The 21,611-nt window shown below is 39.9% G+C and overlaps 1 protein-coding gene across 15 annotated transcripts in view; it reads left to right on the top strand.

Annotated features, from left to right (window-relative positions):
* LMO7 (LIM domain 7) overlaps positions 1-21,611 on the top strand; it is a 134,937-nt gene that overhangs the window by 57,172 nt on the left and 56,154 nt on the right. For all 15 annotated transcript variants that reach the window (XM_075741676.1, XM_075741673.1, XM_075741670.1 and 12 more), the window contains exon 4: positions 2,510-2,616. In XM_075741676.1, the coding sequence (XP_075597791.1) occupies positions 2,510-2,616 (107 nt within the window). The remainder of the gene's footprint in view (positions 1-2,509; positions 2,617-21,611) is intronic.

Here is a 21,611-nt window from a genome sequence, read left to right as displayed (position 1 = left end):
ATAACTTGGCAAGGACAGTATTTGAAAGTGTTGATTTGTTGAAGTTGCACCTTTTCGTGTCAATATCCAAACCTGAGCAACAGGCTTTTGGGTAACCTCTCTTGATGCTCTGGGTGTGAATTCCAGGGCCTGATGGGAAGAGAGCTGTTTTTGGGGCAGTCACCTGTGAGATGGCAGGCATGATCAAACTGCTGGCTTGGGAGCTGGGGAAAGACAGATTTTGAACCATGTTTTATCCTGCACGCTAGTGAGTGCTGTGACTAGCTCTGTTCTGCCTCCCGTGTTATCCCCCCCGTCTCTGACCCCTTTCTGAAGGTCCCGACTCATGTCGGCGATGATAGTCTCAGGAGCAGTAAGTGTCATTTGTCAGGAGGTTGATGTTTAATACGTTTTAATTGCTGTGACACCTTCAAAATTAATTCCCTCGTGCGCCAACAGTTTGGTGGTGGTGCAGCCGAGCAGCCACTGATGAGCAACTCTGCTTTGTTTTCGTTGCGTTCGGGGTGTGGGCAGCATCCATTTCTCTAAATCTCTGACTCTTCTTCCTTGTTTACCTGCACAGTGTGCTCAGTTTCTGCAGGTCAGTTGATGTAACCCATCAGTTTGGGAGTTTACTTTGAGTTTTGGCACTTGGTCAGACCAAACAGCATGTTGCCTTGGTCAGTGTTGGTGTCAGTTCTGTTCATTACCTTGAAACTACTCGTTCCTTCTGCTCTTCTCTGCCGCTTTCTTCCTTTGCCTCACCTGCCTGTTTCTTGGACGCCCCAGAACACTCACCTGATAGTTGTATATCTGTTGTTGTTTTCAAGTAGTTCCTCTTCTCACAATGGGACTGTAGCCTGTGGCTTCTTCCATGCAGAAGAAGCAATGCCTTTTCAAGTCTTTGAGAGTTTGGTGCTAATGTGACGCTTAAATATTAATTGAATAAAACTGACACATCCAGCCAACTTTCCCTGTATTGCATGGAAAGGAAAAAGGGGCATTGCATGGAAAAATAAGTGCCCCCCCCGAGGTTGCATCCCCAGCATGAAGCTCTACCTTGGCCAGTTGTGCAGGCAGCCCCTTGCATGAGCTGGTGCAGGTGCAGAGGTGAAGTTGCCCGTCCTCCATCCTTCCCAGCCCCTTCCGCTCTTCTGCCACCGCATCGTGTCCCCCATCATCGTTGTCATGTCGCGTCCCCCTACAGCAGAACGGCCCCTGCCGTGGCACATCGCGTGTCGGGCTTTGGGGCATAACCTTCACGGTGTGAGACACTTGGGATCTTTCGAATGTAGTAACAGGGAGCCTGCAGCCTGCATGGGGAATACCTTGTTCAAATATTTTCCTTGAATGAAGCCATGTTTACAGACTGATAAGAAATACTATAATCCTAGGGACCTTCAAAACAGAAGGTTGCAGGGATTCCTGGGTTTGTTTTTTTTTTTTAAAGTATTTGGTTTACTTTTGAAGGTCTGTATTAGAAGCAGCTGGTTTTTTCTTTTTTAAAATAAATTTTAAATGATGGAATAATTATGTCCAGTGAGTATATGTCCAAAAAAAAAAAAAAGCTTAAAGTGTATTAAATTGCTTTTCCATACTGTGAAACTCTGATACCAGTACCTTGATTTACAAACCCTTCGATTGACAGGGCTGTGCGTAGCTTATGAATTAAGTAACTCTGTGTACCTTTTCCAGTGGCTTCCAGCTGAAGGGAGCAAGTGCGCAAGAGGGCACATTCTTTTGTTGTTGATAGCATTCCGCCTTAACGAGAAGGAATTTCTTGCCTATTGTTTATGAAGTGGAAAGAGATCACAAGTTGTGTAATCTCTCTCTATATCGTTGGATTTTTTTATTTTTTTTTTTAAAAAAAAACCCTTGCTCTTGCTATTTGGTTGATCCACAGCAGGTGCAGCGCCTGGGTGCTGCAATACACAGCACCTATATTTTCTTATATGTTGGTGTGAGCTTGGGGGTGGAGAGGAAGGAGCGGAATGCAAAAGAGAGAAAACCCCCCAAGTAAGGAAGCAGCAGAGCTGAATACAATTTGGTTTCTGTCTCTCCGGAGCTTTGCTCAGCAACCAAACCCAGACTCCAGGTGCAGTATTCCCTCATCGGTCTGTGAGCATAGAAACGGAGCGTCCCTCCTCTTCTTCCTCCCCTGCCAAGAGTTTCTGGGTGGTGAATGTCAGTAGCTGGAGTTATTTTTAAAGGCAAGAGGTGAGGCTTGTCGTGCAAAGCTAGGAAGAGGGCGTTTGTTTGCTGAGCAGAGCTGACATCAAAGTGGAGATTGCTGCCTACTGGCTCGCCGCTGCCTTATGCCAGGTAATCTTTAACGTACCCTCAGTCATCAGGATCGCAACCCAGCCTGCCCGTGTGCATGAGAAACAACCTGCGTTTATGATCCAGAAGATTGCTTTTTCAGTATTATTTCCGTGAGCTGGACTTTGACATTTAAAGGCTTGCACTAATCATCTTGCAAAACCTGCTTAGTGCTTTTAACTAAGCAACTGCTTTCTACTTCTCTTCGCAGGATAATATAAATGTTTTTCTGAAAGCGTGTGAAAATATTGGACTGAAAGAAGCTCAGCTTTTTCACCCAGGAGATCTTCAGGATTTGTCCAATCGAGTTACAGTCAAGTGAGTTTTGTGGGTTTTATTTTTTCCCCTCTCCTTTTCCCTCTAAGCTGTTTCACAGTCCTCTTCTTTTTTTCTTTTTTTTTTAAATTTTTTCCTATGGAAGATTCTTCTTTTAATCTGGTACCGAATACTGTGGTGAGGTTTTAAGCCTTGTTAAGGCTGGTAGATAAGATTGCACAAATTTAATTTTAAAACATGAAGTAGTATTATGCCTTGCAAGCAAACTAATTCTTAATGAATATTTACAGCATTTAATATACAAGACGGAAGCTGTTCAAGTTATTTTAAACTTGGAGGAAATTTAACTGTTAAATGATATTGAAAGCATCGCTTCCCTGTATGCTTTGACATTACTGATGTAAAATCTGAAAGGCTGAGGTGGTACTTCTGATACGTATCTGAATGGCTCTGAGGCTCGGGCACGGTGTCCCTAAAGGACCGCTGGTCTTGCCACCCCAAATATTTATCCAGTGTTGGTCACCAAATGTCACATCGCCTGTCAAGGAGCATGTGTGTGTGTTAGCAGAAACCAAGTACTGAATTGCACGAAGGGTAATTGTCATGTTTACAGAGAAAAGAGTTTTCCTGTGAAATAGCAGTGGTTTGGTTCTGAAATGTAATTAGCGGATTCTCAAACTTCAGGACTGCTCTGTCTCCTAATATGAGTCTTATTATTAGTTTCTGAGAGATTCAGGTGGAGCTTTACTATATAGACACTGAACAGGTGTTTTAAAATAAATGTCATGGAAAAATACCGTCTTGAGGCATCTTTCTTTGTTACAGTATTAGCCTTTTATATTGTGTTGGTACAAAGGTGAATTTACTGTTAAGTCTCAAAAAAAAAAAAAAAGCTTTAGTGAGTTTTGCTGGAAACCTGTCAGATTAAATGTTAAGAATTGATAAACCTGGTAATTTAAGACAGGAATCAGAGGAATAGGCAGTAATCCTTCTGTAAATACAAGGGGAAAATATATTGTGAAATGATACATAACTGCTTTAATTAGAAAGAAATCTCTTCTAGGTGGATCAGGTGGTAGCATGTTGACATACTCTCTGCCTGGTTTCAGAATGAAAGTTCGTGCCGTTTTGAGGTCTGATGCTTGAGATGGCAACGTGTTTTCCGCTCTTTGACTCATACCCGAAACATAATTTCTCACTAATGTGGTGTTTGGGGACCTGGCACCTTTCCAGGACACCAGCATTCTCTCCCCGCTGGTTCCGATGCCATGCCAAAAGCTGGAGGGTTGCTAACCTCTGCTGTGCTTTAATTATCTGCAAAAGCCTTGCTAAAGTTATTTTGGTGGAGGTTTGCTCCAAGGGTATAGCTGGGAAGGGTTGGAGGCGGTCAGGAGCTGGTCTGCAGCAGCGTCAACAGCGACAAGCTGAAACCCCGGGGAGGTCGAGTTAACAAACTGTTGTGCAAGGTGTGTTGTCCAACTCGTCCCTACGTTCACCGTGGTGCCCACGTGAGGTCAGCCATGAAATTCGTCCAGTGGGTCTGTAACCAGGAGGGTTTGTTGGGTCCTTTCAGCTCCACCGGTTCCTTCCTTGGCTCCAGGAGCAGAGAGTGAGGCTGGAATTTGCAGCTGTCATAAGGCAATGGGGGTTTTACATCATACCTACTTGGCAGTGGATTAATTAGTGTTTTTTCGAAAGCCCAGATTTAACTGTTGAATACTTCTTATGGGCAGCAATGCAAGGGGTCTGGGTTAGAGTCGAAAGAGCTGCCAGCTGTATAGCCATGTTCTTTTAATTTGTTTCAATATAAATTTGATTTTCCACGTTACATATCATATGACAGTCCCACAGTGTGTGTAAAATGCTTACAGAGTTAATTCAAATCTTCTGTATCTGAGCATGCTGTAAAGCAGTTACCTAACTATGCTAGCACATTTTGATGTGTTTAGGAGTTTGGGGAGGGACAGGAGGGAAGTGTTATTCCAAGAAATGAAGGAAATAAGTTATATGAAGATAACTTTCTCCATTGAAAAGTTAATTACACGTCATTTGATTACCCAGAAGGCAAGCTAGTATTTAGAGAGCTTCCAGAGAGAATCATATGTGTGTCAGGAGAGGAATGCTGTCTGATCAGGAACTTTATCTGATCTATTTTTTAATTATTATTATTTAACAGAAATGAGTAATTTCATACACTCAAGCTGAATTACAAATGTCTTCAAAACTTGTAGGATGCCAGGCCTTAGAAAAGGGATCTTGTTTCGCATCTTGCTTTCCTGTTATCCTCTGTTAACCTTGGACTCAACATTAAAAGTAAATCATTTCTTGTGACAAAGAGGGAAACGTTTTTTTTTAGTATGCTGATTTTTGACAAGATTGCATTTCATTTTTGGCTTTCTAACGTTCCTAAGCAAATTCATTTTGCCGCTGTCACCTGAGGCTAATTGCCCACATCTTAAACCAGCTGCGATAGGTTGTACAGGGTAACATTTAACGTGTGCCTGAAGCAGTGTGTGTGTTTTGACACCTCGGCAGTATTCCTGCGTGCTGCTGCCGTTGCACCGCCATTAGCACCTGCTTTTTATCTGCCCAAAATAGATTAAATAAACTGTTGCTTAAACAGTCAGCTTTTCAGGCGGGGATGGCTGAGAACGGTGCGCTGGTAGGATACACGTATGTACTGCCAGGCATAAGAAAATGCCCGATTTGCCCTGTATGTGGAAAATAGATGACAGGAAGGTGGTTTAAAAGGGTGGGTCCGCTTCTGTTGCTAAGGAGGATGTGAGAGTTGTCATCTTACGTCAGATGTACCTCGTTTCTGAGTGCGCTCGCTGCCTTGCGCTGTACCTTTGCTGATAGCGCTCTTTCTGCCTCATCAACAATAATGTCACGTCATTAAGAAATACCAAACTCTTTATTCATACGTGGTATAATGTCCTCGTGTCACCTGGGTTAAGGTAGAGACCCCGTGTTCCGCATGGCTTGCCAGAAGCTGTACTAAGAAAATAATCTTCCTATCTGGTAAGGAGGTTGCAACTTTCACTTGTATTTTGTTTTCTGTTGCAACCGAGATGATGCGCAGGCATAATGTGAAACCCTCCTCTGTAATTACTACTCGTATCTGGGACAGGAGAGGCAAGAATCCTCTTAAATATCCAGACTCTCAGTTCCAAGTGATTATGTGATTATCCTTTTTGGAAAGAAAAAGCTCCTTAAAATTTTATTGTTTAGAAGTTTGTGTGAAGAGAGCTGGTTAAAATTACTGGTTGCTGTTCAAAGCCGTGCAAACTTTACGCTTTGCCAGATTAGCGATGAGATTAGTTGTCGGGTGGTGTGGAAAAATATACTGGCATGGATGGTTTCTTTTCTGCCAATGAAAATGGGAACGTGGATTAATGTCTGAGACTTACAGTTCAGTCTTTCTGTAAATCTGCAGAAGTTATTGCTCAGTGGTATAGTACAGTAATGTGTCATGTGTTCCAATAAAGATTATCCAGATGGATTTCTTCCTCGCATACTGTGTCAAGCAGTCATGTGCATATCTTCTTGTTCCATGGCTAATTATGTTTGTAAATGCATATGTGTCCCTCTTCAGTTCTTTCAGTGTATTTGACTTTTTTGGCTTAGGATTTTATTATTTTTAGTCAGAGGAGATATTATTTTAAAGTCCAGCAGCTTTACTTTTTTATTTTTTTTTATACTAATGCAAGGTTGTCTTAATATTTCATTTGATTCTTTTTTAGTTCTATCAAAGTAAGAATGTAATATGAGCTTAGTGAGTCTCAGTTGTCAGCACAGTTACTATTTAAAAATGTTAAGCACTTCCTTACCCAGCTTTTTAGAGGTGACACACCCAGTTGTTCCCAGCTGTGGAAGGGTTCCTAGTAAAATCATGCCATGTGAGAGTTTCAATTCTGATGGCCTTCGTTATCCCAATTGTCAGTTTTAAAGGAGGCAGCCTGAACAATCAGACTGATGGCATAATTAAAACTTGTCTTTCAAGCAAATGAATTCTTCCATCTGAAAAAAAAATCTAATTCTGTAAAATGAGGTATCCACTTAAAGAATCTCATGAAATACTAATAATAAATCCAAACAATGGTGGGTGAATAGATGGAAATATTAAACTAGGCAAAAAAAAAACCACAAAGAAACATTTCACTGCCTTAATCCTAAATAGCAAACTTTTTAAAGCTACCATAAGCCCCTGAGTCCTGATGTTGAAGTTTTACTATATTAATTTCATTCTTCAATAAAATACTAAATTAAAATATTGGGCTTCTATTAATATTATTACTGCAGGGTTATATTTAGAGTAGGTCTTGAATGAAACTCAAAAATTGTCTCCAAAGATAGCTGGAAGTATCTCAGCACCTTGCAAAACTTGGTATTTGGATAAGGTCTTCAACTTCTTGCTGCTCTGTACTTTTTCTTCTATTCATTATCAATCCTGTACTCTAAATGAAGTATAAATCTTATGAAGCAGACAGCAAGACTTCTCTGACAAGCTTTTTTCTGAGGTAGGATTGAGTGCATACATTGTATGAAGTTACGGAGCTCTCAATCTAGCCCTGGCATTGCTATCTTTTGGGTAGTTTTAACTTACCAATTTAATGGTCCTGCAGCTCAATAATTTTTCATAATTTCCTAAAGCAAGAAACAACCCTAGAAAAATGTGAATGCCATGCTTTCTGTAGCATAAAGCTCTATATAACTAGAGCCAGCTGGAGAGAAGCAACAACTGTTATCTGTCATGTTCATCCTTGTGTTCAAGCATTTCAGAAGCTGAGTATTTGACAGGCTTTCTATTTCAGTTCAGAGATAATACTTTCTGAATTTAAAATACCACAAAAAAAGTTGTTTGGAGATTAGATGCATTTAAAATAAAGCTTGATAAAATGGAATAGTTGCTAAGTGATGCAGTCGTAAGCGTATGTTCTGCAACTCCTTATCCGTGGGGAGCAGGATATGTTTCATGGGGCTTTGTTATGATTAAATAAGAAAATCGATCATACCAACATAAACTATTTTAAACATATGTACAGAATCACTCTCTGCTATATTCCAACTATTGTCCCTTACTAAGCACCCCATCTCCTTTTAGGGGCTGTTGAAAAGGAAACCTTCTAGTACCAAGTTAAGCCAAACACAAGGCATCCTCTAGTACCTACCTTCTTTATCCCGTAATTCAGATTACAATGACACCAGCACCTCCTTTCAGTGATGAAATTGCTTCACTTGTCTGTTTGGATGCAGTCACTAAATGTGTGGATATAATAGGGTTCCTGAAAACAGTAGTGAAACAGTAGCAGAGAGGGGTTGAATGCAGATGTAGCTTCTTCCAGTGCTACGTTCTGTCTTTAACAACTTCCCATTCCTCATGTGGTAGGGAAATAACTGTAGACTTTAGTTTCTAATTAGGAAAGAGATTTTTTTTTTTTTTAAAGTTGATGGTTTCTCATGACTTTCATATACTTCCTGTCTAGTCCTGGGGAATATGCCGGGTTTCCTGTTTCCTGCTCAGGATGCTTTCCCCTGCAGGGTCAATGAAGGCAAAGTGAAATTTCTGTTCTAAGTGATGAATGTTACCGCTGCCACATAAATCACTGAAGAAAGCAATCTACATAGAAACCACTGAAAATATGGTCTTTTTGAGTGGAGGTTTGTCCGCACTCTTAGAAATTTGGTCTGTCGAGAGCTTTAACTGTGAAAGCAGTACCATATCTCAGTCTTTTGAGGAACTTTTTAGGGTTGCTTTGTCAGTAATGCTCAGCTCTTTGAACTGTCTGGCATGAAACTTACCTGGAAGCTTGAGGTGTAATGATGAGATGCTCTTCTGGGACATGTATTCCATTTTGTGCTTCAAGAAGAACTGATGTATTTTGTTCAAAGGAGGCAGAGTCAAATACCCTGAAAATGGAGACTTTAAAAAAAAAAAAAAAAGAGAATGCAAGTCAATTTGTGGACAGGTAGGTCAGAACTGGTGTTTGCTGTTGATAATACTGAATTTATACTTGGGTCTTCTCCCATATCTAATGTATTTGCAGAGTTACTATATCTTCTTGAAATCTTTTTTTGCTCAAGAATTTCATGCTTATAGTAAGAGTGCATGATGGAGCTGAACCTGAATTATGCTGTGCTGATTTTTTCCAGGAAGCGTGCATTTTAATGATTTTTAAAAACTAGTTCTAATTTGGCTTCAAAAAAAAAAAACCAAAAAACCCCAAACCACACAACATGGAACCACCCTTTCCTGCCTTTTTATTTTGTGTAGAATAGAAAGTTGTGAACTGGACAAAAGCCAAGTGCTTCGGTGCAAGAAGTACGATGGTAGTTAGTCCAAAACTTACACCTGTGTAAGGTCTCCAGCTTATACCTGTGTGACTGAAGAGTCAATCACCCCAAAGGCTTGGGCATAAAGGTCTAAGAAACTATCTTTCAATTCAAGTTGAGATGAATGGCATAAAAGACAGCATTTTGTTGGTCTTGAAAGCTGAAATGCAAATCATTTAACCAAAATTTAATTAGAACAATGAATGCTGGGGTGGGTTTTTTTTCCTTTTCTTATTTCCAGGGAAGTAGTGTTTCTTACACATGTGGTTGTAATAGGCTTTTATTGTGGTAACTGAGTTTCCTAGTGACACTTCCCTTGAAATGGAAAAGTGCAGCACCCTCACTTCAGAGTAACTCTGGAAATGTTCCTACGACTTTGTAAGTGTGGAAAATTTCTCTTTGCTATGGGCATTTTCATAGAAATGGGTAATATTTACAGCAGCTAATCTTCCTTGGCATAGCTGTATTCTAAACATTGAAATTGCTGTTTTTATTTTGCTTAAGGTACAACTAATTTCAAGATCATGCATTTCACTTGATCATTATTCATATGCAGAGGTAAAGAATATAGAGTGTATTTTATCAGTCTTGTGAAACTGTTGTGCTTCATGTAAAACACTCATGCTTATGTCATTACTTTGCATAAACTTTAAATAATTATAGTTAAATAGTTTTAGGCAATAAAATATGTTCCAGACTTTGGACCATACCTGCAAGAAATTTACCTCCAACTCTTCAGTGTAAAGTCTATAAAGTGTTGGGTGTGGTGCTATTTAATCTTTCTACTTGATCTGTGAAGTTTCTGGTCATTAAGAGAAATATTTAAGATTGTTCATTTTTTCTTTTGAGTAATTTAACGGTTAATAATTTACACCCCCTTTATGGGATTATACTCTTGATAGCGTTTGATTTTACCATTTCTGAGATGATTCTGCTGTAAGAGTGAAAAGCTTCTGGAGTTGTATACCTGTACCTACAAGTATACAGAAGGAGTCTGAACAAATTTAGGAAAAAATTAGTGTGAGTTAGTTGTATCAAGAGCAATTCGGGTATTTCTAATGACACAGATCTATAGCCTTATATTGGAATTTAAATAGTTATGGTACAAAATATGCTGAAGGAGGTTACAGTAGCTTTCTGCTGAAAGGTATTTGTTCAAAGTCTTCATTTTTGATCCTATTACATTTTAAAAGTATCTCTGGAATAATTTCTGCAGAGTACAAAACCATTATTACTAAAAGCTTTTGCAATACTTTTTTCAATGCTTTTTTGCTTTGTGTTGTCTTTAACCTTTTAGGATTCCTGTGGGAATCCATCTAAACCTTAGGCACCCATATTAATTTTAAGCATGCACATCAATCCCCTAAAACCTAACCCCCTAGTTTTAAATGAGGTTTATAAAACAATGCAATAGAGAGAGGAAAGCAATTTTGATGAGTAGCAGTGAGTTCCGAAAGAAGGTAAAGAGAAAACCTGCATTTTTTTGGTAGTGATTTTTTTTACATACAAAAAAGTGCTGTGTCTGAGGTAAGTTGAAGGACTTCTAAAAAGAATAAACTTGTGTTACCTTAATATCAGTTATATAGAATATGTATGCAAGTTCACTATCTTGTTATTTTTAATTGTATTTTACCACTAAATTGCTGAAGTTCCCCTAGGTTTTCTGCGTACAGACAACTCAATAGGAAGAGCTCCTATGTTTAAGTACTGGGGAGGGGGGGGGAAGCTGCCTTCTTGGTTTTCCATGGATACAGGGGTTTGTTAACCATAGCCTGTAAATAGGGAAAGCAAAGCTGAACAGTGTATTGACAGTTCTGGATCCTACATCATACAAAACCCTCATTTTGGCCATTATTCCTCAGCTGCGATTAATACTATTGTTACACTGCTTTCAGTGCTAATTGTTATTACTGCTTAGTTGGAGCACTCATGTCCTTCGAAGCAGCAACAGGTTTTCTGCTGTGAGTACTATAGAACGTAACTGGTAACGCAATAGCGCTTTATAAAATATTTGAATTTGTATGTTAAGAGGGTTGCAGGGTTGTTTTCATCTTGTCACTGAAACCAGTTAAATGAAATCATGTCTCACCACGTGGTTAGAAGACAAGAAGGAGCAGGGCGGGGGGAATGAAGAGTGTTACATAGCAGCCAGCCTTAACCACACAAAGATGTGATCTTTTCATGTTTCTTTTAAATGATAGAGATCTATCGTCTTTAAGAAACAAAAGGGAAAAAAAAACCAACAACAACAAAAGAAAACCGAACTGGAGAACTCTTCTCCCAGGCTGAGCCGGATGATCAAGCTCAGGATCTCCAGCCCTGACCATCTTGGTGGCCTCCACTCAACTTGCTCCAGTTTACCAATGTCTTTCCTGTACTGGGGGGCACCAAACTGGAGAACAACTTTATAAATATGGCATAACGAGCACTGAGGAAAGGAGGGACAATCAGGTCCATCAGCCTTCTGGCCACGCTCCATTTCATACAGCCCCAGGTGATGTTGGCCGACGTTGCTGAGGTCTGCTCCTGGCTGACCTTCAGCCCAGCAGGAGTCTGAGGCCCAGCTCCCCACCCCGCTCTGCCATCGCAGGGGTTAGGTCCGACCCAGGGACAGAACTCGGACTTTGTCCTCCTTGAATGTCGTGAGGTTCCTGCAGAGCCAGTCCTCCCGGCAGCCCTGCCCTCCCGTGTATCGACTGCGCCCTCCCTGTGTTCCCGTCTGGTTGGGGAGGGAGCGCGGTATCAGAAACTGACTCAGAAAGAAAAATTTTGAAAACTGCTGCCCCCGATGGCTGGGACTAGAGTAAGAAAGTTGACTAATGCAGGTGATGTTTCCTCTTTCCTTTCCCTTCTAGAAAAAACGTCCTGCAAATGTAAACACGTACACACCTTTGAACTCAGTATGTACAGATACACATCAACTGACGTGGATTCCAATGCGTTATATGATAGAATATTTAACTGGGGCGGGGAAAGGGAGGCTAAGTTCAAAATACTTCTGCTTTTGCAAAGGCTATTAAATTACAGCCAGGCACTTGTGTCCTGTGAATAAACGCTGAAATATGCTTGTCAGATTTATGGTGCGGTAATGTATTCTTTTTAACTCCGTGACCTGATGTTTGTAAGATGCTCTCAGCTGTGATTGTTTTCTGGGGTGAGGGATGTACTTGGCAAAGCGCTAGCTAAAAATGCCCAAATTAACAGAAGGCACAGTATATTTATGTATAGTTTGACTTGAAGATGCAATGTATTTTCATCACATATCTGTGCAGTTAGGGAATTACTGCACAATTCCACAAACTAATCCTAATCTGTCCATCTGTCCAAATTTACCAGTGTCAACTACTCTAGTAAACAGCTTTTAATAGTTGTTTGCAGGTTAATTTTTCTGAAACTGCGTTCTTTTCTACGTATGAAATAGAAGAAAAACTTGGTTTACTTAAGTGAGAACAGGAAAATAGGAACAATTTTAATTTTGTATATAAAATTATGAGTTCTGGAACAGCTGATAGTGCTCATGCCTGAGGTAACAGGGTTAGGAGTTTTGTGATAAGTTTTTGAAAGCATCTATTCAGTGTTCAATGCCAGTCCAAGAAAAAAAACCCAACACAAAACCAACAAAAAAAGTAAAATCTCCCCCCCCCCCCCCCCCCCCCCCCCAAAAAACCCCAAACACCCAGAAGCAAAACCCAGGCATTGTTAAGAAGTATTAGGAATAGGAAAAACAATGGCACATCACTGCCATCTGAATCTTTGGACTCACTTTCACTTTCCTCACTCTCCCACTTCGCCTCCCCAAGTTCCCCCAAAATCAAATCTGTGGAACTGGAAGATCTTCATCCTGGGATTCCTTGACCAAAAGTAGGAATAGCTTCTGCTGCAGGTCTGGGAGTCCTGAGCCTGAGAGATGGTGGATGAAGAGGTGGACAAAGTAGCAAACTTAAAACAAGCAAACAAGCGAAAAAACCCCAAACAACCTAGCAGATGAAGTGGTTCAACTAGTTACTATTTCCCATGTTATACGAATAATCAGTGAACCAAATGAAGGGGCAGTGGGCTTCCCTGTCAACAGATGCTGTGGATGATAAAGGTTTACTTGAGTTCAAGGGGTAGTGGAGCACTTCACAGAAGGGAAATCTCTTAAGAGTTATTTAATACGGGGAAAACACATCTAGCTTGGGAAGTCCCCGAGGGAGAAGCATCTTGCCTGCTCTCCTCCTTAGGCAAGCACTTGGGGTTGCATGGGAAGATGGGATCCTGGGCTAGATAGTGTTTTGATCTGGTCCCGTGGGGACATGTGCGGTTTCGAAAAGGTCACATCCAGTGAAAGCTGCTTTTAACTTCTGTAGATCTATGATAACATTCTCCAAGAAGCAAAACTAAGGAAAAAATCAGACACAAATTTTATGGAAGCGATTAATTTGATTTGCTAAGTCAATCAAGCAATCTACTGTTGTTAAGCTTTAGCAAGCATGGAACATTGTATGCAGAGGTATCTGAAAAGATGAATAAAATCATGGTAAGTCTTTTATCTAGACCAGTATCTTACTACTCCTATATGTGACCAGGTTGTGTAATCACAGGGAAAAATATTATGAATTGTTAGGAATTTAACACTTGATGTGTTTTCATCAAGCCATTTGAAATTTTACTCAAAGCTTCGTCAGAATAATAAATCAGAATGGCTGAAATTCTCTTGAAATAAGCTGGCCCGTGTATTTGCATATGCTATATTCAGCATCATTACTTAAAACCTACTTTTGCTCTAAAAAGATCAGTTAATTTAAGAGGTTTTGTTACTGATTTTGGCATGGGTAATGTAACTGTAAGATCACACATCAGATGGTTATGCAGAAGGCTCACCCACCCAGATTGAATAAGCACAGAATAAGATACATCAGTAATGATACTCCTCTGCTATGCTCATCCTTCGAAACACTCGCTGCTTCTGTGCAGAACATTTTATTCCTTGAAATCTGAGCTCACCTCTTGTACTGAATGTTGACTGCTGTAGAGAAATCATACAAAAGTCACTTAGCACTGGTAATTTACTAGTATTTCCCATTTCATTGCAATGTTTTCATTCCTTCAAGAGGAAAAAAAAAAAAAACCTCTTGCAAAAGTATACTTTTCTTTTTACAGTTTCATCATTCTGAAGCATCTTCCTCTTTGAGCTGTCACCAGATTCCACAGTTTAATTCAGTCTTCTCTAATGCTTTTTCAATAATTTGTGAATGTATTTAACAAGCTAGTTTGTTTAATTATTAAATAATCTATACAGAAATCTCTGTTTATCCAGGTGGTGTAGTCAGTGGTGTAGTCATTGTAGTCACCACAATGATGTGGCTGCATTTGTAAATTATTACTAGTATTTTCTGTTCAGTATTCTCTTTCATTGATTGTATAGGATTTTAAGTCTATGACTCCAGGGACTGATGGCACCAAAGATGGCTACCCAAGCAAGTGTTCCCAAGCTTTGCTGGTTTGGGTATGGGGTGAGCGATGAGCGCACAGTGGCTGCTCTCAGCGGTGCGTGAGGCTGTGTACACAGGAGGACGCATCCAGCTCGTCACCTGGCTTTCCAGCACCGCTTCGGAAGGTTGTGCTGGTTCAGACCCTCAAAATAAACTAAGGCAGGTACTCCACGGTTATGCTGTGTTAAGTGTCTGCCAAAGTTGCTTGATAAACTTTCTTCCTTTATTGGACAGAGTGAGTTTTATCAGAAAAGCTGGACTGAAGGACTGGTGTTCCTTGGTTTTCTCAGAAAGTATATTTATGTGGTGGGGCACTGCAGTGAAAGAGCAGAGAAGGGGAGGGAAGCTGGGCAAGGTAATAAACCGAGAAGGATCTGAATCCAAAGAGGATTCAAAATCCATTCTCAAACCAGAGCTTAATCTGAGCAGTTGTGAAATCTTCACTGAACTCAAATTTGAACTGAAATAAGGCTGAGAAGAGATAGGAAATCTTAAGAATGAACTTGGTACATGACATAAGTTCACTTCTCAGAACTTTTTTTTTAGCCTTTACTATATATATCCTTTCCCAAAGAATGAATTTTAAAGTGCAATGAAAAAGTGCAATGGCTTGAAAAAACTGTCTAAATAGAAATACAAACTAAACATAATATATGAGAAGAATAAAAGACAAAGGCTTGGCTCCCTCGAGCATCTCAAGTATGGGCACATAAGTGAAAATGTTTGTATAGCAGTAGATCAAAAAACAGTGAACGCATCTTCCTGGGTAGCGTAGTCTGTGAAGAAGAAAGGATCCACCACGGCACATCTGGAACGTGTGTTGTAGGCACCTGTGACTATCCTGCTGCAGTAACAAACATCACGTCGCAGCTTTCTCCTTTACCCACCTTGCCCTTTCCACAAGAGCTTTAGTATTTCTGTACCATGCTGCTTGGTGTAGCCATCTAACCTGAGCTCTGCCTAAATGGCTGTGTTCCTCTGTTAGAGGACAGTGTAGCGAGGACAAAAGAAATTGCAGCAAAATTTGATTCAAAGCTAATGTGAAAGAATCAAGCTCTTTATCTCTTTTATTAACTATGACAGAGAAACGCATCTCAGCTGGTCACTAGTATTAGAGAAGCATTGCAAGTTATTGTCAGCATCACCAAAATGCACTTTCTCACTTTCAAGTACAACATTTCCCATGGCAGAATGGTTTGAATTTGTGTACCTACAGATTTTGGGGTTTTTTTTTCAGGTCCAAGAGGAGCCTGATTTGAAAGTTTCTGTATTAGCTTAATTCTGGGTCAGGGGAGGTGGGGAAGCACTGGAAACTTCTTTTTGTCTCCTGTTGCCCAGGAATGTGTTTGTATGGTTTCCATCATGTAAAAATGATGGTTTGCTGTCTGATCCATCTGAGGAGAGAGAGAAGCTTGCTTTTATCTCCCGGGGAAGGAATCTTTTTGATGGATGTGTACCAAAGGCATGCGTACCTTACTTACAGAAGGAGCTTTTGTTTGCAGAATTTTTGTCAGGAAAGCAAATATGTTCAAGCTCCTAGAAACTGTTTGGTCAAGCTTAATTGCATGTAGGTTTTGGCATACAACGTTTAATGGAACATGTTCCTGTTATTTGTGCATCTGTAGTCACAGGAGAGACTGGGCTCCTTATAAGCTGAAATAAGGAGCAGTGGAAACAGTGGAAGAAAACTGCTAAACCCTGTTTTTTCTACCCTCACCCATGAGAGAGTACTTCAGCTAATTATTTCAGGTTACTTCAGCTCTTGGTACTGTGACTTCTTTGTTAATGCAATATGTTTAATTATGAAGACTCCCTTCAGTTTCAAAACAAGTGTATTAAGATTAATCTTTGCCTGTAAAATATTCTAGAATCCGCTTTTACCGTAAATGAAGAGGGGGTGGCGTCTTCTCAGTTTCTGCTTCCTTGGCCTTAGGTGGTCCACGTGCCACCACCGCCGTCGTTGGGAATAGCCTGCTGATAACTCTCCAGCTAATTAGGGATACGTGGTGAAGATGCTTTCTCGCTGTTTTCATTCTCCATTGCTCAGACGTCTCTGCCAGGCAACTCGCAAAACAAACAGCAACACATCGGCTCGGCCTCAAAGAGCGTAGGCTTTGAAGTAGAGGGCAGGTGACAGTTATGAAACGTTAGTCTTTAACGATACTACAAAAGATAGCTGTAGAGGTTTCCATGCGTTTGCTTATCGAAGTGTGTAATGCCCTGATTCTTACATACAAAAAATAATTAGTGGGTAATTATTAGAAAAAATTATTTCGTGTTTTCCTTGGTGGTGGTGGATATAGCAGAAATTAGTTTATAGCTAGGATTTGAAAGCGTGTGGCTCTTTTTTTTAAAAGTGGTGGTCAACACAGTAAGATACAGGAACAAAGACAAGAGTATAAGGCAAACTGGGTACAGATGGTCAACTTAAAAGCCTTGTAGAAAACAGAGGGCGGAAAAAGATGCTGCCTTATTAAACAAAGCAAGTTGCAGTCTCTTCTAATCGTTGTACCTGCAATATAATTAATAATTCTTTAAGAGAGTAAATACAGTGATATTGTGTTCATTGAATAATTATATGTTTGATTTTTAATAGAGAATTGTTTTTTGGTGTGACTAAAGCTCTCTTACCACCGGTGGTACTCTCTGGCCAGTCTTCAACTTGTGAAAGCGCTTTGGCAAGGCTCAGTTGTACCCGTGAAACACAGGATCCTCTGTGCAAGCCAAAATTAGCAAAAATAAAAGTTGTTTTGAAGAAAGCAGAATTTCAAAACAGTTTTTATTTCTGTAAGTTGCTCTGGAATTATGAACGTGTTAGCGAACATATTTTGGAGGGGAATTGGTGCGACACTCAAAATGAGCGTATTTGAGATTTTACACATTGTAAATCAGTACAGAATTAATTTAAATGTGCATTTATGTATTTTCAAAGCCCTGTTTGCTTCACATCCAATCTTCTGATTTCTATGCTATCAGCATTCATCAATGCTAAAATTTCAATGTCACGGCTTAGAGAGAAGCAATTTGGGAGTGCTTTTGACAGGAGTTTGTTTTTTCTCTTTGCAAAGAATGATACCTCTGTGCTTTTTAATTATTATTCTTTTCCTGGTGGCTTTCCTTTTTGAAGCATTGCCTGGTTTTTGTTGGTAACTTTACTATACAAAAAAGTTCACACATATTCATCTGTGTACCTATCCTGTGTCTGTTAGGGTTTTTCCTTCAGGGGCTTAAGTAAATAACTATGTTACTTTAATAATAGCTCAAATAATTACATACTTGACATTCTGTGCAGAGTTCATGCAACAGTTCTGGACTTTTTTTCCCCTAGCAAAAGCTTCCACAGATTCTTTCCTACCTGAAAAAAATTTTTGGGGTGCATACTTGTACATGTACTCAATGCTGTTTTCCAAGCGAAGAGCTTTAAATGTGGTGTGGCAGAAAACATCACCATTGTCTTTCTCTTTGAGCAATAAATATCTGACTACTGCAGTGGTTCTGAATCAGTGTCTTCCAATAAATTAGCATCAAACAGATGGCTGATTTGTTATATCATGAGCTGTTTTGGGTAGTACTGATTTATGTTATTAAAGATGAAGCTTGCATAACTTACACTGCGGTATAAGCTATTTTTGAGTATCTTGGAAAACTTGTACAATGTACTACTCTGCCATAAATGTATTTCCTTGATGATGAAGTCTGTTGCATGTCTTTGTACTTTCACTTGCTGAAAAACCATCTACAACAGTGACTTTTACTAAATTTATTTTTAAAATGTACACTCTAGCAGGTTAAATGGGGCCACTAACTGCATCTACACTGAAATGTAGAGGGGATAATATGCTAGGCTATTCTCTACCTTCTATTCTCATGGTCTTCTCTACCTATCTAATGCTATGCAGCAAGAAAGTGAAAATGTATTATGAAAATCTTGCGGTGCTGTGTGGGTAGTGTGGTCAACAGTTTGCCATCTGGCAACAAAACGTGATGATAACGCTCAAGGTTATCTCCCATGGGTGGGTCAAAGGGTGAAGGTATTTCCATCCCATTCTTTTCTCCTGTCCTTCATGGTGGTTGCCTTTCTGCCAAGGAGCAGCTGAGTTTTGCTGCATTTTGACAGCCTGTTCCTAAACCATCAGCAGGGACTGATTTATCCTCTCTTCATTGGAGGATGCTACTGGTTATTCCTCCATTGCACTGAGTTAATTTCATCTTGTAGCTCTGCTAGCCTGGAGGTGAAAAGAAGGAGGGAGACCTTGGAAGTTATTCTGTTCCAATGTGCGCCGGAGTATTGAAACTTCTAAGATGGCTTCCTGCATAATTTTTCCCCAATTGTAGTTTGTTTCAGGTAGGTTACCAACTCTAGCATTAAGCATACACAGGAGGAACATCTGATTAGTTTTATCGAACTGCCTTTACATTTCTCATCCTGTCTAGATTATCAGTCTTAATTGGGGGATGACGAGGACTTGGCTTGTCACTGATTTGTAAAACAGTGAATATAGAGACAGCACTGTTGCTGTTTTGATTTCTGAATCAAATAGGGCTAAAAACTTGAGATCTAAAGGGCTACTGCCATAGACACTTCCAAGGGTAGCAGGTATGAAGGTAATGCAACACATGTACTGTCCCTTAGGAAGCTGAGCCTTGTAGCAAACTGGTGCCTCTGACATACTTTGCAGTTTAACCATTAGTTTGATTTAATCTTTGTAATGATTAAATGCAATAATGATTGCAATTCACAGGTGTTTCAAGAGACCCTTAATCTTCAGAAGCTATGGATTCCTAGATTCCTAGGTTTTTGTTAACCTTATCTGGGTCAAAAAGACTGCCCGGTCTTTATGTGGAAATGATGAGGGCTGTTGGGGAAAAGGACTTGTAGAATACCCTCTTTCAGAGCCCAAGGGTTACTTTGGTGTTATCCTGGCTCTGAGGTTTGATTGGCCTCTGGGAAGGATAGCTTACAACCACCATGTGTGGTTTAAGGAGATGACATCTCCAGTGCTTCATCTGGCTAGACAGTTGGTGAAATTCTGCAGGTGGCTAACCGTAGTTTCCAAGAGTTGGTGCATATAGTATCTCCTTTCATGTGAGAAGGAAGATTCCTAATTTAGCATTTACTCATGCACTCATTAAAGTTGTTGGGAATATTGCCATGGCCTCACTTGGAGCAGAATCGGATCATTTTGTTCCACTCCTTCCCTACCACCAGACTTAGTTGTAATAGCTTGTTGGACCATTTTGGTGGTGTCTTAATTGGTGTCTTAAGCTTTTTTTTTTCCCCCCCTCAGTCATCAGTTTCGTGGTACAAATTACAAACTTCATGAGTACCAGTGAAAGAGGTGTGAGATCATCTATAGTTCCCTGGCTCAGATTGTTTTCCCATATCCTTAATTTTGTTTAAGTTTTTATCCTCAGACTCCTCTAACTTTACAACAGAAACTCTCATGTGACTAATAGCACATTTGGTTTCAGTAGATTGGGATGTTCAAAATTGATGTAAATTCTCCAGCTTCAGAGGTATATGGTCAGAGTATCTTAACTTTCTTTTTTTTTTTTTCCTTTTTTTTTTCTTTTTTTTTTTTTTCCCCTTCCCCTCCCTCCCCCTTTTTGCCTCCCACACAGACTTTCTAACATTCTGGCAAAGCAAGTATTTGGACTTTTACCTATTCTCTCACTTTGCAGTGAAGAAGCATTCATTTTTCCAACATTAAAAACTTGGCCAGAAAACCTGGCCCACAAAGCTTAATGTTTTGAGCAAATGTTTAAAAATACCCTCTGACTTGGCTGCTCTAAGTAGCCTTAAAGCACTGTTGTCCACTGGAGTGGATGAATTCTTTTCCCCCCAAAAAATGAATAAAAAAAGCTAATACTTATCCAGTAATGTTGATAGCAGCAAATTGAATTTAGTCATTTCAAATGTTACAGAAATAAATCTGAAGCACTAAAGAACCTGAATAAGAATAGTTACATCTTTAAGTAGCTCCCTTATGTGCGGATGTTGCAGGGGCTGAGAATGGGAGGTGGGAATTGTAGCAAATATGAAAAATAATATCTGCTCATCTTAGGCCTTGTCTGTTCCCCAAAACAAAGGGCACATTTTTGTTAGGAGTAGTACGTTTTGTGAATTTAACTTGATTTTTGTGTCTTGTTTTTGTTTTAAATTGTATTGCTGTTTCATGCCGTGTCTTAGGGGAGAGCTGGTTCGAGGGAATACATCCTCTTTTAGCATTCTTTTGTGTTAAAGGTGAAGAGATTAACATTTGACTCTGCATTAATTGAAGTGCTCTTTCCTGGCTTTAAATATGGCATCATAAATGAAGGCAGATCAAGACAAAATAGGAAACAATAAAGTTCAATTGTATCTGTGTGCCTCACTTCTTCTGGGCATCTGTGCATCAACCTGTGTTAATAGAGAACTGATTTCAAGAGAGAGAAGTCAGGTTCAGCCTGTGTTTCATACTTTTGTGCTCTGTGTGATGAGTGATGATGTTGTGCTCTGTGTTGCTAGGGTAACCCAAAGAAACATAGAGAAAAAACGGCAAATTTTCAAAAAGGAAGCGTTATAATTTCTTCAGTGCTTCTTATTTGCTTGTGAAATATTTTGCCAAAATATTACTGAGAAAACCCAGTAGTCCTTTAAAGTTTTTATGCCAAACGTAGAGACTAAACTAAATGATGCAGTCATGCAGTAGTGATTTATTTCTACTTAAGGACAAATTGCAACATCACTTCAACTTGTTTCCAAAATCCTTATCGTGGAATAAACTGCACTTACCTTGTACCTCCATTTTGTCATCTTCACTCTGTCCATCTCTCTAAATAAGTCTAAATTCTTTCCAAAATCCTAGCTCTATGACACTTTCCCAAAAGCTTTGCTTTTAGTAATCCCCCTTTAAACTGCTAAAGCAATTGTTCTTTAATAATAATATAATTGAGAATAAAAAGAGGGGCTAGGGTAGACACTGCCTCAGTTCTTTGTCCTCCTGTACAATAGTTTGGCCAGTGCTATGCTTGAATTGCTCTAGGGGAAAAAATGAGCCATCAGAAACCTGCGCAAGTAACTCCCAAGTGCTGCATATCCCACGTACCCCCAAAATGCAAGGGGGTCTGCCTCCTCTCAGGAGGATGTATGCATCCTCATGCTTATACCTGGCATTATGGGTCTTGGCTCCCCTGCAGAGATGGTGACTGGAGCGGACTGAAGTATGGATTCCTTCCTACTCAAGGGCT

The sequence above is a fragment of the Balearica regulorum genome, chromosome 1 (genome assembly GCF_011004875.1).
Source record: "Balearica regulorum gibbericeps isolate bBalReg1 chromosome 1, bBalReg1.pri, whole genome shotgun sequence".
Taxonomy (NCBI): Eukaryota; Metazoa; Chordata; class Aves; order Gruiformes; family Gruidae; genus Balearica; species Balearica regulorum.
This window is presented reverse-complemented; position numbering and strand designations above follow the sequence as displayed.